Source organism: Phocoena sinus, chromosome 3 (genome assembly GCF_008692025.1).
Source record: "Phocoena sinus isolate mPhoSin1 chromosome 3, mPhoSin1.pri, whole genome shotgun sequence".
Lineage (NCBI taxonomy): Eukaryota > Metazoa > Chordata > Mammalia > Artiodactyla > Phocoenidae > Phocoena > Phocoena sinus.
In genome coordinates this window covers 95,749,706-95,769,216 of record NC_045765.1, presented here as the reverse complement: position 1 = coordinate 95,769,216, position 19,511 = coordinate 95,749,706, and the positions used below count along the sequence as shown (strand labels likewise).

The following is a 19,511-nucleotide window of genomic DNA, read 5'->3' as shown; positions in this document are numbered from 1 at the left end:
GCAGGTACCTGTTAATTATTCTTTAATTATTTACAAAGTATAACCTTAGACTCAAGGAAAAATGATATTGTTTGCTGTGTTTAAAAGACATTAAAGCTATATTTGCACAGTAAAGACAATTTTGAAAAATGCAGAAAATTTGTTAAGAGAAGAAAAATCAACCAGATTCCCATTCTCAAATGTCTAAGCGTTTATTGATGTTTTGTTTTACCCTTTTAGTCTTTCTGAATAGGTTACTTTATTTATTTATTTATTTATTTTTTTTGCGGTACGTGGGCCTCTCACTGTTGTGGCCTCTCCCGTTGCGGAGCACAGACTCCGGACGCGCAGGCTCAGCGGCCATGGCTCACGGGCGCAGTCGCTCCGCGGCATGTGGGATCCTCCCGGACCGGGGCACGAACCCGTGTCCCCTGCATCGGCAGGCGGACTCTCAACCACTGCGCCACCAGGGAAGCCCTGAATAGGTTACTTTAAAAAAAAAAAAAAAATTTTTTTTTTAATCAAAGCAAACTAAAATATTAAACCTAATTTTTTTTTTCTTAGAGACTTCAATAAAGAGGCCAGGCTTGTGTGTTTTGTTTGTTTGTTTGTCTTATTGTTGTTGAACATTTAAAAACTTTTGAACAGAGCACAAGTCTTAAGACCCAATTACACACTGGTTTCCTCACAGCAGCCCAGGCCTGTCCGCGGGTTATGTAGGGAACCGCGGAGGACAGGAGCCAGTTGTACTCACGTCAGTTCGGCTGGGATACACAGGCAGAACTCCATGACAGGGCGTGCTTGGGAATATTTGCCCTGAGCAAAAACATGGGCTGGAAAACCCTATTAAACCTATCTCCTGCTTTATATTTAAAAAAATGAACCAAATTACAAAGACTGTCTTAATTCTTTTTAAATAACATGTTTCTTTTTTTTTTTAACCTTTAGGAATTTGAAATTTTGTAGGTACTGTGTCACCATGGACGTTTGGGTCCTGTATTTAGGAAGGGCCTGTTTAATCCTCTGGTTAACACTTTACCCATATAATAAAGGCTGCTGTTTTATTTTCCTATTCAAATTTCTGAGCAAACAGATACAGTGAAAGTGTGTATGTTTTGCATATGTTAATTTCCTCTTGGAAACTGCTAACAATGCGTAATGTCTGAGTACTTAATGACTAACACTGAGGGAAGAATAATCTGAAAAGTGAGGCCAGTGGTTTCCTGGTTTTGAGGAGTAATCCTTAAATGGTGTACAATTGTAACATGCTTATAATACACTACACAGTCTTTATGCTGGCAAATTCCTGAGTCACGCGATCTCAGATGGTGAGGAATTGAAGTCTTTGTAAGAGCCTCAAGAATTTAGCTTTGAGCTCTTCCTGCCACAGATGGCCCTTAGAATTTCACATCACTTAATGAAATGCTGCCAGAGTAAATGAATCTGTGGAAATGAGCAGAGTATTCTCCAGCTCCTGAAGTTTTTCTGCACTGCATGAAAACACAGCTGAATGCACACGGGTGGACCATGCTCTCTAAGGGTCTAAGTAAATAGGTGCTCTGAGAAGTCAACTAAAGAAAATCACAGTCAGTTATGCACGACAAGTTCTAGAGCTCTGCTGTACATACAACATTATGCCTATTGTTAACATAATGTACTGTGTACTTAAAATGATGTTAGGAGGATAGATCGCATGTTAAATGTTATTACCACACACACACAAAAAAAGAAAAGAAAATCTTAGTCTGACTATTGCTTTATTAGGACCTAAGTGTCAAAGATGGTTTGATTCGTATTTCTAATTATGAAAACAGCCCAATTATTAGAGTGCCCTTATGAACTAGTCTTACTTTCCTTTTCAGTTATTGGATCTTTCTGTGTCTGTTCTCAAACAGATTGGTGGACTGTAGAGATTTACCTGCTACTAATCTCATATATTTAGATTTGATGCTTACTTTCTTTCAGATACTCTTCTGAATGGAGATATATTGTATAGAAGTTCTTTAGTTAATATAATTTTACTTTTAAGAAACAATATCTGTGCTGTCCTTTAACATACATGAGTGTAGACAGTCAAAACTACATACATACACTGTTGCATGCCACTGACCCTGTTTTTTTTTTTTTTTTGCGGTACGTGGGCCTCTCACTGTTGTGGCCTCTCCCATTGCAGAGCACAGGCTCCGGACGCGAAGGCTCAGCGGCCATGGCTCACGGGCCCAGCCGCTCCGTGGCATGTGGGATTTTCCCGGACCGGGGCACGAACCCGCATCCCCTGCATTGGCAGGCGGACTGTCAACCACTGCGCCACCAGGGAAGCCCTGACCCTGGGTTTTGATAGTGGATGAAATGTCTAAAGGAAGAGCAATAGTTGTCAGCTCTCAATACACATTAGAATCCCCTAGGAGGCTTTTAAAATTGATGTCCGGGCCTCACCCCGAGAAATTCTAATCTAACTGGTCTGGGGATAAAACCTCCTCCAATGGTATTTTATAAAAGATCTCCAGGTAAATGTAATGCACAACTAGAGGTGAGAATCACTGGCATAGAGTGAATTGTCTTGATTTGGGGTCCCTTGGCTTCTAAGGGGTTCTTCTACTCCTAACATTTAAAAAAATATTTTTAATTACCTATTTTATTATTTTTTAAACATCTTTTTTGGAGTATAATTGCTTTACAATGGTGTGTTAGTTTCTGCTTTGTAACAAAGTGAATCAGCTATACTCCTAACATTTTTATACAGACTGCAATGTCTGTATGTGCATTGGAAATTTTCGGGAGTGGTGAGCCAAAAATTTATCAGATTGTGAAAAGAGTACGTGACTTTAAGTTGAAAAGTATTAGTGGAGGAAGAGGAAAACTACTACACTTCGCTTCTGTCAGCGTTCTTATCAAGGGCAGGTAGGGAGAAGTTAGGCAAACACGCTAAGTACTGCAGGGCTCAGCTGTAATGAGGCCTGAGAGCAACTGGACTGTCAATTTGACTCTTCCGATGAGCTTTGGATCTCCTTGGTACAGCCTAGCTGCAATTGCCTGATCTCATTGGTTCAATAAATGTTTATTCTGTGTCCTCTCCACTCCCCAGTATTCATGAAGGCATCTGGCAAAGTTCTGGGTACATGAAGGGAAACATCAGAAGAACTAGATTGAGAGTAGATAGAAAAGGATCTCGAGTTACCCAGAGAGGTGAAGCGACTTGCCTAAATTAACACCAGTCATTACTGGCAGAGATAAAACTAGAAACTGGGTCTCCCAGTTGTGTCTACACCTTTTTGAGTTATATTTTTAGGAGTTAGGACTTTCTATAAGGGGTAATCTCAAAATACACTTTTGGAAATATATCAGCATTGATAACAAGATACATTTGATGGGGAAAAGGCCACCCGGGAGCAGGGAGGCTGGGTAGGACGCTGCTGTAGGCCAAGTGAGAGGAGTGTTTGGGGAAAAGGGGAGCTTTTGCTGACCCTGTGTTTTGTAAGACACGGAGGAAAAGGGGCTGACAGAAGTGAAGTGAGCCTAGAAAGAGATGGCTTGAAAGTGGGTTGGGGTGAAAACAAAGGAGGACGGGACCAGGTGGGGTGATTTTTTTCTAATGTCATGGTTGTGTAGCTCATCAGAAAATTATTGAGCTCCCTTCTTCAGGTTGGTTCTGTAGACTTGGCTACGGAACATCCTACTCTGGCCCTGACAATGCATGAGACCTTCTGAATACATTCTGCTCCTTTGCCTGATGGCAGTCACTACTCTCCATGATGAGTATGATCTAATCCAACCTTAGAAAGGACCACAACTACTTCTTACTCAGGGCAAGTAAATAATTTGGGTTTGGACCACTTGTGACGGGAACTCATATACTAGCCACTGCTGTTATCACTAGCTGATCACCTACTATAAAGAGATAGTAGCTGTTCAGGAAGAAGGACTCCAGGTTTTGAGAAATAATTTAGGTGAAGGCAAACTTTTTTTTTTTTTTTTTTGCGGTACGCGGGCCTCTCACTGTTGTGGCCTCTCCCATTGCGGAGCACAGGCTCCGGATGCGCAGGCTCAGCGGCCATGGCTCACGGGCCTAGCCGCTCCGCGGCATGTGGGATCTTCCCGGACCGGGGCACGAACCCGTGTCCCCTGCATCGGCAGGCGGACTCTCAACCACTGCACCACCAGGGAAGCCCCAAACTTTTTTTTTTTAATGTGAGAGCTGTTTAAATGTTTTAGTGTAATTACATGGATATATATTTGATAAATAAAAATTAAAAGAAAATACTAAAGAAAAAGGAACATTGATACCTAATAAAAGATTTATTTTTATTCCTGCTGTAACAGAAAATCCAATGTATATTAATCTGTTTACAGGCGCCTTCCAGTGGGAAGAATTGGAAGAAGATATCAGGAAGAAGTTGAAAGATTCTGGGGATGTTTCAAATGTAATTGAGAAAGTTAAATGTATTTTAAAAACACCAGGAAAGGTAAATTAGTTTATTGTAAGTTAGATTACTTTGACTTTCTCTGAAGTATAACTGATATACTATGGATGAATATACTGAGTTGTGAGGAGTGTCAATAATATATAGTTTTCCTTAAGTATATTTTTTTCCATTTAAATATTTTAAATATAAACATGATTTCTTGCTATCTGTGATTTTAATTCATGTAAGAATTCAAATATGTGTGAGTCATGTCTTTAAAATGTTGGTTTGTGATTTCCATTCTCTGCGACATTCCCCTGGGGCTCTGGGAATATGCAGTCTATGTCAAGAATGAAGGGCTGTTGAATTTGTCCAGTTACAGTTAAGCTTGCTGTGGGGGGATGCCTTCTCACTGCTCATGATTTCACTCCAAACAGCTTTCAGGGGCAAGGCAGTTTCTTTGTGTGTCTTTTTCAAGAGTTCTGAGAAATCTGTTTGACTAGGTAGACAGTTAAGGATCTGTTTCTCACCTAGTATAGATTTAAAATTATACATTAGGTTCAAAGATTATAAAAATGTAGACTTTGTATATGGTCATAAACTTGTACACATGAAAGCTCTAGTAACTGAGATTGTGCAGAGTCTATAATGGCCTTAAAAGTAGGTTTGTTAAATTTTAAGATGACTGCATTATACAGTTTAGCCAGCGTATTCTTATTTCAGATTCTGTGATAAACAAATTGGCTACAGTAGATAAAAAAGGTAAGTTGTGTGCAATGCTTAGCAGAATATAGGTTTATATTAACTGTAAAAAAAAGATTATTTCTTTAATTTTTATACAGATGACTGTCAATTCTACCACCTAAGTTTATTAACAATTTAAGTTAATATTTTAAAACTGCATCAACTTTTATAAAGACTCCCAACTATTCTTTAATTGAGAAAATGATCTCTCTCTCTCTCTCTCTTTTTTTTTTAAACAAAGTAACATGGAATTAAGGGGCAAGACCTTTCTTTTCTTGTTTTAATAACACATTGAAGTAGGTACACAGAAGCTGTCCAGTTGTACAGGTGTATGGCAGGGTGGTAGCTCTCTTACAATCTAATTCAACTAAATAATTCTTTTGTAGAAACATGCACATAAACTTGCATTCTGCTTTTCATAAGTTCCCTAGATTAACTTGTTCATGGACCAATGAAAATGTACATCTGTATTCTCTGCAAACTTCTGCCCTCGCATTTTTTTTTCAAATTCAAGACGTAGGTGAGAGTTCCCTGGTGGCCCAGTGGTTAGGATTTGGGCTTTCACTGCCATGGCCTGGGTTCAATCCCTGGTCGGGGAACTGAGATCCAACAAGCCACATGATGCAGCCAAAAAAAAAAAAAAAAAAAAAAAAATTCAAGGCATAGGTGACAAGGAAATCTGTTATACAGATTCATAATCTGTATATATCCATACCTGAAATAAATCTACACATATTCATGATGTACAAATTCATAAGCTTTATATAAATGGTTAGGATGGAAGTGTTGCCTTTTGTTCTAAACCTGAGCCTTTCCTTGGGTTGGATTCTGAACACAGTCATTCCTTTGAGTACCAAGAATAAAACAAATTCTTCTGGGGACTATATTATTCCATGAAATTGAACTAAATTCCCTCCTTTGCAGAGGAGGACAGAAGAGTTCTTCTGTGGTTTCTTCCTGTGTTTTCTCGGGGTAAGGGTCTCTCTCCTTCATTGAGTATTGGGAATCAGGAAGTAAACATTTAACTTGTGAGTCTGCCGCAAATAACCTGTGGCTTTGAGTAAGTCTTCTCAGGCTTTTTATAAAATGAGGGATAAACTGGCTGATTTCTAAAGCCCGTGCTAGCTCTCAGGTTCTGGTGATGCTTTTTCACTGTTCCTTTCCTTTATGTGTGGCAGTCACAAACCCTCTCCACGAGTTCCTTCAATGTGTATTAAAGTATATTGTGTGTAGGACCTGAGACTATAAGAGCAAGATTTGTATGATCCTGTTTTGGTTGTCTGTTTTGCTCATGGATGTCATTCTGGAGTGTATGTTCTTCTTTGGGAGGAAGGATAACATTTTTTCCTTCTCTCCAGACATTTTAACTTCCCACCATAGTAGATTAACCCAGAGTGGGGAGTAGGTGCCGTTTATTCTTATTGCTAAAGTTGTATGCTTGATTATTTCTTAGGGATAAAGCTTTCTGAATTCCCTGCCTAGCCAAGCAGAGGGTCAGAGTCTGACCCAGGCTGAGGCTCTGAGCATCAGCCAGGGAAATGGGTGATGGGTGAGGGAAGAGCAGCTGGCCCTCAGTTTCTGGGGTTGGCAGAAAGGATTGTCTGAAGGATCACAGAAAGGATAAACAAAGCACCAAATCCTGAGTGGGGAGCAGAGGAAGGCTGGAAACCCCAAGGTCAGACATGGTGTTCGGGGAGCCTGCCAGTTAGCAGTTGTGAGAGGACAGATAGGTGTGGTCATGGGACAGGTTCTTTAGAGCTCCAGGTTATAGATGCAGGCAACCTGTGATAATCAAGATTCCAGCAGTGACGACTGTGGGCAGGAAAGATATTTAGGATTATAAGTTTGCAGATTAAGACGGAGACAAATTAATCCATCATTCTCAGGTGTTTTAATGTTGGATCTAGTGAGCAGTGGGACATGGTGTGATAGGTGAAACATGTTTTCTTAATTACAAATTAAGTTTTGTGTATATATTTTCTTAATTAGTGAATAAACAAGCAGGTTGTATATGCAAACATATTTTACTAGGTGTTCATATGAGATTGCACTACTGTTGTCTGTTTCCCAGCTAACAAAAGCCCGTGGGGGTTCAGGACCCCACAGCTTCTCAGCTGTAGAGCCGAGTTTTCACTTAGCCAATTCCTTCACCGCCATGAGTGCTGCATAGGGCAGTGTTGCTCATTGACAGGTAGCAGATGTAGTTCTTGAGGGTAGGTTTCCGTGAAAGCTGTGATCAGAGATGCCATAGAGTAGATAATCATTACTTCTTTAGACATTTAGCACAGTTTTCCAAATTCTCTAGGCAAATTACCAAAGCATATTATATAACATTTCCCCTTGTATTTTTATTTTTCCTTATAGTTTAATTGCCTGAGGAACTGCAAAACCTATCAAGCCAGAAAACCCCTGTGGTTTTATAACACTTCCCTCAAGTTTTTCCTTAATAAACCAATGCTTGCTGATGTTGTCTTCGAAATACAAGGTATAGTTCAATTTTTACAAAGTTCATTATTCATTTTTATTTCTTGTTTTCTTACCTAACTTTCTATTTCAGCTTCGAATATTTTGGGTAAAGGAATGACTGTCCTCTATTGTAGGATGTAGATTAACACGGCTTGAATTTCTCCAAAAATTTTCTAGGGAAATGAGATATTTTATTAAAATAAGAAAAGAAATGTATATATTTTTTTCCTTCTTTTTATTTCCTTACCCAATATTTCATTAACTTTTAGGCACCAGCAAGGGATGGGGTGATCTGTAATATCACCCCCTTGTATATTTTTGTTTGTGTGTTTCTTTAAGATCCTAGTTTTTGAATCATCTGAAACCAGCCCCCTTAACATTATATTACCTGTAGTTTATTTTTTCAGCTCTCTTAATTGAGCAAAAGGAACTACTCTGGGTGAGGGTCATGCCTGGCTTACATCAGGCATCCATAGATATTGCTACATTTTCTCCTTATGGCACTCAGAATTATCACCAGAGCAACAGAGAGCTGCTTTTTATCTCTGTAGGAAAGTCATGCTACCTAATTTTAATAAACATCAACTGTTTTAATGCCTATTATTGATTATTCGCTTGGATACTTTGGTCACTTCAGTAGATTGAAAGCATAGTATTAAAAATGAATTGTGAAATACCTTCAATTATGCAAGAAGGCTCGAAGGAGTTGTTTCAGATGACGTAGGTAGCACTTCAAGTGGGCTATTACCAAAAGGAAGATATAATTTAACTTTATAGTAGAAATGTATGGCAGCTAGCAGTAATTTACTTTTTAAAAATTTTCCCCAGAAAGATCATTTTACTTGTAACTCTGGTCACTTGCCAAGACAAACAGTGAATTGGAAACTTTCCAAGGTGCCTTTGGTTCAGCTACTGTTAGTAGCTGCAATGTGAGCGTGGGCCACTGAGAATGGGACAGTGAGTGACCTTGAAATTATATAAAAAATGATTTGGAAAAAAGAAAGCTAACAAGGGACTAAATTTGCTTATAATTTGCATAGGAAGCACTGACACCAAACATTGTTAATGTAACCTACCGAAAAGATTTTCATGGGGAATATTTAATGCATGAAACTACATGTTGTATTAAGAGAAAAGAAACAGCAGTGATGTGGAGAATCCTTTCTCATAGTCTTTTGCTTTTCTTCCATGATTCCACCTACCGACCCTTTGCAGGCACCTGCTCACACCCCACCTTTGCAGACGCTGGATCTGCAAGGGTTCCTTGTAATGCCTGTGCTGATGCTGAACGGCAGCTGCTCTAGTGCCCTTTGTAGCCTCCTCAGCTCAACAGCCAAGGCCTCCAAGGGAATCAGGAGCAGAGTGAAGCAGGAATGGGTGGAAGCAGGGTCCAGCAACAGCTTCTCTGCCGGAAGCTGGAGGAGAGGCAAACCGTGCTCTGAGGAGTGTGGGGAGGGCAGCTTCCAGTGTGTAGAAGCAGCAGTGTTGTCTGCTCTGGAGGAGGGTCTGGAGCCCTAGCTCTAGCCTTGGCTTTGCATTCCAACCAGTGTGTGTCCTTGGGCAAGTCCTTAATACGTCTGGCCTTGAGTCTTGTCATTTGTAAAGTGGAGAAAGTGAACCATGTAGATTCTAAAAGGTCCTTTTTAGTGTTAAGCTTGATGAGATGATAGTAACAGACCAGGTCAGGGTCTTGCTTGGATGCATATTTACTATATATAATAGTTTATGTATGTATAATATATAATTAGTTATATATAATACTATATATAATAGGTTTTGTTGTGTTACTTTACATTTCTGATCCTCTGTTTCCTCACCTATAAAATGGGGATACTAGTTTCTACCTGAGAGTGGTGAGTGGTCATGGGGGTGGAGATGGTGCATATAAAGGTGTGTTTAGAGGCCTGATGGGCAGACTCCACTACTCTTCCCCTGCAGTGGCATCCAACACTGGTGGATCACTGCTTTTTTTGTGTTCTGAACCGAGGGCTGCAGCAAATCCTTTTTAAAAAATGTTCCAGGCATCACTGACAACTGGCTGGAGTTGACATGGGATATAAAACCTATTTACTATCTCTGAAATAAATAGTCATCAAATATATACATATACAAATATATATATATATATATATATATATATATATACATATATATATATATATACACACAAATATATGTGTGCATGTATGTATAGATATAAAAGTACCACCCACAATTTGTTGTTTGAGTTTGTATCTTTTTCCGTTAAATACTTTTTAAAAAAGCAGCTCTAAAACTAGTCATGGTAAACTTTTGGATCTGATGTAGAAAGATGTGTTTCCTTTTGACATTTGAATCTGTGCCTTGTGAAAAATACTTTTACAGAGTTATATTCTGTCTTGTTTACTTAGTACATATTCTAAATCTCTCTTGAGCTAGGCAGGTTTCCTGTTTTCAGAATAAAACAAAAAATGATTCTAAAAATTTCACTTTTGAAACTTGGCAAGTAGTGTGAAGAAGGTATGACAAATGAAGTGTTTTATTTTAGTATATAATAAAAACAAAGATCTTTGATAATCTGTGCAAAGTTACTAGAAACTTGGGCTTTAAATTTTGTTTCACTCTTAAAACTCTTCCTTAAAAAAAATTCGTAAAAAACAATAACAACAATTAAATACTCCAAAGGAAAGTTACTTTAGGCCTTGACATTTTGAAAGGACATGTTTATCTCTTAGCTTGAAAACTGATGTCCTTTTGCCCCCAGTAATTCTTCAGCTCTACCCTGTTGCTGTTGCATAAATAATCAATCATTGCATTATTTTCACTCAGCATGTTTTAAACAGTGCTTATACATTTATACAGTTTATATACAATGTTTAAAACTGTGACTATACTGAGGTATTGTATTACAGTTTCAAATAGAACAATTTATAACACCAAAACAGTAGTTTGAAAAGGTGAGAAACAGAAATGGATGTTTTCTTGGAGTTATAATGTTTTTTCAAACTAAATTCGAAGCTTGAAATGGGCTTTGAAAATGCTTTAAGGTACTGAGTGTTTCATTGCTGCTTTTGTAACTCTGTTGTAACTACATTATCAATGGAAAATTTCTGTTAAAATTTTAAGGTTACCCATCAAGCTTCGTTCCCATCCGCTACTATCTACTAGGTATTTTCTTGCCAATCTTAAATCCCTCAGCTTAATCCAAATGATAGGTTATCTAGTTTGTTTAAGCCATACTTCTAATTTTCTTTTTCTTTTTTTCATGGTTCCCTATTTAAGATTTTAAGACTAAAGTTGCAAGTCAAATAACATCGCCTGTTTGAATTCCTTTTTTTTTTTTTTTGCGGTACTTGGGCCTCTCACTGTTGTGGCCTCTCCCGTTGCGGAGCACAGGCTCCGGACGCGCAGGCTCAGCGGCCATGGCTCACGGGCCCAGCCGCTCTGCGGCATGTGGGATCCTCCTGGACCGGGGCACGAACCCGTGTACCCTGCCTCGGCAGGCGGGCTCTCAACCACTGTGCCACCAGGGAAGCCCTGAATTCCTTTTTAATTACCGTGTACAAATATATCCAGCATGCTTTAGTTATGGAAACTGGTTAGCCCCCAGAGATGGACACTGTAACCTTGAGGGCAGGTGAACTAAAGGCAAGGAGGCAGAGAGGAAGGGGAAGGGGCTGAGAGGGGAGGCTGCCTGCTCATAGGTGTGAGGACCTGGGAAGAGAGCTCCTGTGGCTTCTCCCTGCGCCCTCCTGGGGGAGGTGTGCCTGTGTGGGTGACAGTGCCAAGCAGTGAGCTCAGAACTGGCACTGTCAGGCGTTGCATATGGATCCTGAGGGATTATTGGCTTTGGAGAAAGTCACTGGGTTTACGTGGAACTTTTTTCTTTTTCTGAGCCAGAAGATGTTTTGCGTGGATTTCAAGAGGATGAAGAGCAGTAATTGTAAATATTTTGGAGAAGAATATATGTCCCTGAGAAGTATGAGATTTAGGGGCTGCCGGGTGAAGACTCTTGGGCAGAGCAGCGTGGTCTGGCTCACGGTGTTACTTTCTGGAAAGCCACAGTTTTGTCACTTACACTGGCTGTGGGGTCTTCCACCAAACTAAAAGCTTGGCTGCTCCAAAGCAGGGTAGCTCCATGTTTCTCATCTTTGTACCAAACATGGTGATTGGCGCATGGTGGATGCTTGGTGATGATCTGTTGATCTGATCTAGACTGAACTGAGGGCTCACTATGGGTTCGTGGTTTCCTAAGGTGGTGGGAGTGGTAAGAACTGCTTCTCCACCTGTGAGCCCTGGGCCACATGTGTCCCATCTGGCATTGCCTTGGTGCGGTGGCACAGTAGCTGGAGAGCTTAGCAGGCTTTCACTGGGGAGTCAGTTTAGTGTAATGAGCTTCAGTGAGGGGTGTGCACTGAGGGTCCTTTAAAATTGAAAGCCGGGCTTCCCTGGTGGCGCAGTGGTTGAGAGTCCGCCTGCCGATGCAGGGGACACAGGTTCGTGCCCCGGTCCGGGAAGATCCCACATGCCGCGGGGCGGCTGGGCCCGTGAGCCATGGCCGCTGAGCCTGCGCGTCCGGAGCCTGTGCTCCGCAACGGGAGAGGCCACAACAGTGAGAGGCCCAAGTACCGCAAAAAAAAAAAAAAAAAAAAATTGAAAGCCGCTCTGGCGCTCCCACAAGCAGGCAGGCATTGTTCATTTAGGAAAGAGTTTCCCTGTGGAGGTAGTATGACAGGGAGGAAGCAGGGGACTAGGTCATCCCCATCCACATCACCCATAAGTCTGCAATGCTCCCCTTAGCCCCAGAAGAGATTCCCTTGCCATTCCTGCTGTGATCTATGGACTACTTAGGCTAAGGATGGTTTACCGTTTCTGATACAGGGAAGCCCAGCCAGGACTGTACTATGAGTAATGGTTGTGTTTTCTTGTGAGACACATGGGCAGGGGAGGGTGGTGGTGTCTCAAGCCAATTGCAAAGAATAGATGTTTCACGATAAAAAGACATGAAGCAAAATATTGCATTTCAGTGTTTCTATCTTTAGGAAATAAAAACTAAGTAACAAATAATTGCCTGACTTGCAAATTGTTGGTTTCAAAGTCAACTTTTGAACTCTTAATTTTTCAATTTATTTTAAAACTACGAAGTCTCCAAAGTTTAATACAGGTTATCACACCCACATCTGGTTTCTGAATATCAGCTTAGCTGTGCCTAATGCAATACCATTCTAATTAGAAGTAAAATTGCTAGGACAATAACTATGCAAGTTTATCTCCCTTAGCTTTGTTTCCCTGTGGAACCTTACAGGTACGACGGTGCCAGCCCACAGGGCCGTCCTGGTGGCCCGGTGTGAAGTGATGGCGGCCATGTTTAATGGGAATTACATGGAAGCAAAGAGTGTTCTGATTCCAGTTTATGGTGTTTCCAAAGAGACTTTCTTGTCATTCTTAGAATACCTATACACAGACTCCTGTTGCCCAGGTGAGCCATTATAAACGTTAGATAGAATCTCATAACTCTTTCTTTCCTGATAACCCATTTTGAGAAATTGCTTTCTATGAAATCTCTTTTTGTTTAAGGTGTATGAGAGTTGACATCATGGAATGTGCTAATAAGCAGGTGGAGGTGATTTGGGGACAGCAATGAACTTTCAGTCAATTCACGTGGAAGAGCAGTGACTGGGTACCTCTTCTGGGCGCTCAGACCCTGAGATAAGCTCACATATCCCAGCCAGTACCAACAGCACGCTGATCGCTGTAGGCATCCTGGAAACGGAGGTGTCTTGTGGTACCCAGTGGCTTCTTCACTTCCACACACTGGAGCAAAGAGCTCCTTAGAACACTGTCCCTTTCATGAGGAGAAAAGGGCTGGGCAGCTGCTGTTATGGCTCCGACTTCTGTTTGAGGCACTTTAAGGAATTTCAATATTCTGAGACTCCTTTGGTCATCTCTCTGGCCCAGAGGATGGCCTTTTTCTGACTTTTATTTAAAAACTAAAAAGTCTGACTTTTCCTGACTTCTCCTAGAGTCAGACTCTCCTAAAGCTGACTTATCCAAAAACTTTTCCTAAATGGTTTAGAATGCCCAGTGGACTGTGGGATTTATTTTCCTACTCACCATTAACTAGGAACTGTTTATGGCAGCTTCAGGTTGGAACAGATCTTGCAGGTTCCCTGTAGCTGGAGGCACTTTGGAGAAATTGCAGAATCCTTTCAACAGGCCTGGAGCCTTGGGATGCAGGCATGGAAGCCCATTTAATTAGTCTTTGTCTTTTGGCCAACAGATGGCTCCCACCACAAACACAGCTAGAATAAGCCTGTGGTGGCTTAGTCCAGGAGCCTGAGACCTTGGTTACAGAACCTGGCTAAGAAAATACACATTTCAGACCATACCTCTCTTCAGGTTTACTGCTTTAATTTTAGATTTGGAAGACTTCCAATGTTCGTTATTGAAATCTCCTAAGTTTTAAACAAGTCATGAGCCCTCTAGTGAAAAGTTTTAGAAGTTCCAGAACAGAACATTCTTTTAATTGAATTAATTATGGTCTTGCAGCTTTCTGTAGAGTATTTTGGAGCCAGTTACAAAATCAGTGTTAAAGACTGGCTTATCATTTCTGTTTAATAAAAATGAAACCATTGGACTTCCATGGTGGCGTGGTGGTTAAGAATCCGCCTGCCAATGCAGGGGACACAGGTTCGAGCCCTGGTCCGGGAAGATCCCACATGCCGCAGAGCAGCTAAGCCTGTGCGCCATAACTACTGAGCCTGCGCCCTAGAGCCCGCGAGCCACAGCTACTGAGCCAATGCACCCTAGAGCCCGTGCGCCACAACTACTGAAGTCTGCGTGCTCTAGGGCCCACGTGCCACAACTACTGAGCCCGCATGCTGCAACTGCTGAAGCCCACGGGCCTAGAGCCTGTGCTCCGCAACAAGAGAAGCCGCCGCAATGAGAAGACCGTGCACCACAGTGAAGAGTAGCCCCCGCTCGCCACAACTAGAGAAAGCGCACGCGCAGCGAAGAAGACCCAATGCAGCCAAAGGAAAAAAAAAAAAAAGACATCATTGATTCTCATCAGAACGTGTGTTATTGTGTATTTTATTATTTCACTATGGGCAAATTTATATATTAAATTTAAAATTTTGACCAGTTTTGAAATAATATGGAAATTTGGTTCCTTAATCATCCTCTCACTAGAGTAATTGAAGCTTTGGATTTTAAGTTTTATCTTACTAATTAGAAAAAATGCTCAGAAAAGCAATAATAACTATAAGACAAAACACTTTAAAAATTGGTAAAAGGTGAAGGTGTGTGTGGGGGGGGAAATGAGTCAAAATGAATAATCAAAAAATTAAGCTGGATACTGGAAAATTTGCATTGGAAAAATTGCAGAAAGAAAAATAATCTATTCATTATGATAAACAGTTATCATACACGCTCTTCTTGGTTCCTAGCTACAAAGAATGTAAGGAGTTTAAAGAGGGACAAGAAAGGATTACAGAGAAGTGTTTAAAAAACAAACAAAAAAACCTTGGTGACTGCCAGGGGTTGAGGGAAAGGGGAAGTGGGGAGTTAGTGCTTAATGAGTGCAGAGTTTCAGTTGGGGAAGAAGAAAAAAGTTTTGGAGAAGGTAGTGGTGATGGTTACACAACAATGGAATGTATTTAATGCCACTAAACTTTACACTTAAAACTGATTAATGCTAGGGACTTCCCTGGTGGTCCACTGGTAAAGAATCCACCTTCCAATGCAGGGGATGCAGCTTGGATCCCTGGTCGGGGAACTAAGATCCCACATGCCGCGGGGCAACTAAACCCCGCACCTCAACTAGAGAGCCTGCGTGCCACAAACTACAGGGCCCACGTGCCCTGGAGCCTGTGCGCCACAACTAGAGAGAAAGAACCCATACGCTACCACTAGAGAGAAGCCTGCGCACCACAGCAAAAGATCCTGCATGCTGCAACAAAGACCCGATGCACCCAAAAAATAAATTAAAAAAAAAACAAAAAAAGACAAAAAAACGATTAATGGTAAATTTTATGTTATGTTTATTTTACCACAATAAAAAACAAAACAAACAAACCTGGGGACTAAAGCCAGAAGAAGAAAACTTGCAAGGATTTACTATAGCTAGCAGACAGAATTACCCAGTAGCCCTGGAGTTGATTATTAAGGGCAATTGTAGACTCTTTTTCTCTGGAGAATTAAAAACAACAGCAACAGATTCACTTCTGTGTGTGAAGGCTTGAATGAATTCCTTTTAAAATGGAGTAATAGTTTAGATTGCTGACTTACCCCTTCAAGGCCTTTTTAGGCATTCTATTCTACATTGGATGATATAGTCAGCATTTTTTGTTTTGTTTTTACGTCATAAAAGAAATGGTTTTATGGTCCATTTTCTCTTATTTCCCTTCTTGCATCAGCTGGCATTTTCCAGGCTATGTGTCTCCTGATCTGTGCAGAGATGTACCAAGTGTCCAGGCTGCAGCACATCTGTGAGCTGTTCATCATTACACAGCTGCAAAGCATGCCAAGCCGGGAACTGGCATCTATGAACCTCGATATAGTTGACCTGCTCAAAAAAGCCAAGGTAATTGGCCCTATGTATCTGGTTGTTTGATTTTTTTAAAAATATTACAAAAATTTTATTCACTCATTTTTTCTGTTCATTAAGAGATATATTAGTGCTTGTCGTACTTTGGAAATTTGGCTAAATGAAGTAAATGTGCCCTCACAACAATTTCTGCAGCTAGATAATTCTGAAGCATAGTGTTTTTGAGCAATCCCTTTCTAAGGAGGTAGGATTTATCAATACAGAACTTTTTCAACTGAATGGTGGCCCTTATTAGTGTCAGTTGAGTGTGGTGCTGTATTATTTTGTATAGGCATTATAGAAAACAGAATTTACATTGAATTTCCCTCAAATGATCACATCTTAGGGTTCCTGAATGGAAAATGACAGGATTGGTCCATACATACTGATAGAGATGGTTACGCAGAATTCATTTATTTGTTCGTTTGTTCATTCATTCGTTCATTCATTCACTTCACGAGCATGTTTTAAAGTTCTGGTTGTTTGTAGGAGGTATTGGTGTACTTCATCAATTCTTTCAAACACCTTTTGTTGAAATGTCTCATTGTACGAGGAGTTATCCTACCATTCCATCGCCTGCCCTAAGAGAGTTGTAGGGTTGCAGCAGTCATGGCACAGTGATGGGTACTGAACTTGCATTAAGCTAAACCTTCTAAGTCTTTTTCATAGGAATATATTTGATCCATTGTTACAGACGATCAGGATTTTGTAAAATATTATCTGGTGTACAACATATTGACTGTCCCTATGAACTTTGACATCCAGAATTAGGAAAATATGACAAATTTGTCTTCACCCAAGTTTCTAAAATAGAGCCACGTAATGGGGCAAAGGACTGACTCTGTGACAGCTAAAAACTTGCCTCCACGCTGAGATGAATTTAGTAATCATTATGTCTATTGCTCAGAATGGAAGGGAATTCATTTAAAGCACCTAGGTCTTCTCTTATTGTCTGCATAACTATTTTGGAGTTCATTTCTCTCATAATCAAGTCTTCAGATCATACGTATTGAATATTAGGGAAAAAAATTTCAAAAAATGAGTAACCTTCATCTCTCTTTGTAATGTAATTACATTGAGCTTGGGATTAATAGCTATTCTCTAGATTTAAAAATTCTTTTTATTGTTTCTCGCGTTTTTACAACCTCCTTCATTTTTTTTTTTTTTTTTTGGCTGCGTTGGGTCTTTGTTGCAGTACGCAGGCTTCTTTTGTGGAGCATGGGCTCTAGGCGTGTGGGCTTCAGTAGTTGCAGCACGTGGGTTCAGTAGTTGCAGCACGCGGGCTTCAGTAGTTGTGGCTCGTGGGCTCTAGAGCACAGGCTCAGTAGTTGTCGTGCACGGGCTTGCTCCATGGCATGTGGAATCTTCCTGGACCAGGGATTGAACCCATGTCCCCTGCATTGACAGGTGGATTCTTAACCACGGCACCACCAGGGAAGTCCCTCCTGCATTTTTGATGTATCATTTTCGTACATTCTAACAAATCTGTCATACTTTTAAAAAATGGGCACACGCTTTTCTTTCCTTATCTTGTAGTATCCTTTTACATAGTTCACGCATAAGAGAACGTCCTGCTTGGTTGCACTGATTTCTTTAAGTGCCCCCCCCAAAAAACACACACACACAGACACACACACGCACACACAGTTCCTCATTAGCATCATTTATGATTGTATTGTCAGAAATTCTTCCTGACCTGTATTCCCTGAATGTATGGTTTCTGACTATGTGATTATCCTTCTTTTTCCCTTTGAATTTTAAAAGTCTAAGATACCAACTTTTCTTGAATTTTACTCTTTGTTTCTGAAGACTTTTCTGTTTGCTAAGATTAAGCCTACCTTTACCGGTTTTCCTTTAGTCTATTCCTGGTGGTCCCTAATTTGCCAATTATGAATCACAGAAACAGGATAATTTTCTTCCTGTTTGAAGTTCTTAGGCTGAGGTTCAACTTCGCCAACCCGTTCATCTGTTGGTCAAAATTTAGTTAATCTTTCCTTCATTGCTTCTCTGACTTCTAGGAGGTGAAATTGTCTTTTGGCAGAATTAGCTTTCCAGTAGCTCTCTGAATAATTGAAATTTCCAATCCCTCTATCATCTCTGCCAGTTTTGTATTGTGTATCAGGAAAGCATCATTCATACTTTTGATACAAATAAGCAGTTTTGATACAGATGAGCTGGAGCTCTCCTTTAACCTCTCTCAGTTCTTTACCATGATTCTACCTTCAGGTTCATATGTTTCCATCACGTTGAAATCTTAACACGCAACAGAGGCTTTTTTCCCTTAATCGGATCAGTTCCTTTGGATTGAGGTAGAGATTTCCTTATTCCTCCTCCCCTTTAAACCTTATCTTGGAAACTTTGGTGATTCCTATGAAGTCCTGTTTACTCTCATATTAAAGTTTTAAACTCAAATTCTTGCTTATAATCTGTGCATTTAATATTTGGCTTCTTCAGGCCACCAGTTTTGTTTCTGACCTTTTCCTTGTGAGTTTTGCGGTACTTTTTCCACCATTATTATTCTTCACAGGGCTGCTAAATGCTGTAGCATTTGGTTTATGGTATATTTAAAATTTTCTTTTTAAAATTCTGTTGTTTATTTCAGTTTAAACTGTCTTCTCAAGTCAGCACATATTCTTCCAAAAATGTAGTCTTTCCAGTGGGATGCATTCCATCTCTTGCCAAGAGCCCACAATTATGAAATCTTAAATCTTATTCAAAAATAAAATTCTGCATTTGAACCGTGTTTTTATAGCCAGCTGTTCATTTCTGTGGTCTCCCTCTCTTTCGAAGTCACAGCCCCTAGGCAGTGTTCTGAACGCCCTGTTGGTAGGTTTTCTCCTCTGTGTTAACCATCTAGTAGTGCTGGGTGGCTTCTGTTAAAATAGCTCCACATTCTTGCTGTATTCCCTTGAGATCACTCATATTCATCTGCTAAAACATTAAGTGAAGAAAGATTGTTAATATGTGATGTGGTATTAGATGAACCATGACGTCTCTTACAATTCAAAAATTGAGTGTCTGTAATTAAAATCAGAGGGACCTGTGAATTTTTATGTAAAATATTCACACCCTATAACTTTTAAAAAGAGTGATACTTGAGTTTCATTCTTAAGATTTGAGATTACAAATCTGTCTTCAATTTAGCATTACTTATTGCTTATATGCTATTTTTGAGTGTCCCTAAAAGAGCTATATTTAGCCTAAAGGTGGAAACAACCTAAATGTCCATCAACAGATGAATGAATAAACAAAATGTGGTATATATATATACAATGCAATATCACTTGGCCTTAAAAAGGAATGGAATTTTAATGCATGGTGCAGCGTGAATGAACCTTATGCTAAGTAAAATA

At 40.2% G+C, this 19,511-nt stretch overlaps 1 protein-coding gene across 3 annotated transcripts in view; it reads left to right on the top strand.

The window, feature by feature from the left end:
- The window catches only part of RHOBTB3 (Rho related BTB domain containing 3), a 56,244-nt gene that overhangs the window by 27,624 nt on the left and 9,109 nt on the right, over nt 1-19,511 (top strand). For all 3 annotated transcript variants that reach the window (XM_032626287.1, XM_032626285.1, XM_032626286.1), the window contains 4 exons: nt 4,330-4,442; nt 7,491-7,611; nt 12,877-13,050; nt 15,989-16,155. In XM_032626287.1, the coding sequence (XP_032482178.1) occupies nt 4,330-4,442; nt 7,491-7,611; nt 12,877-13,050; nt 15,989-16,155 (575 nt within the window). The remainder of the gene's footprint in view (nt 1-4,329; nt 4,443-7,490; nt 7,612-12,876; nt 13,051-15,988; nt 16,156-19,511) is intronic.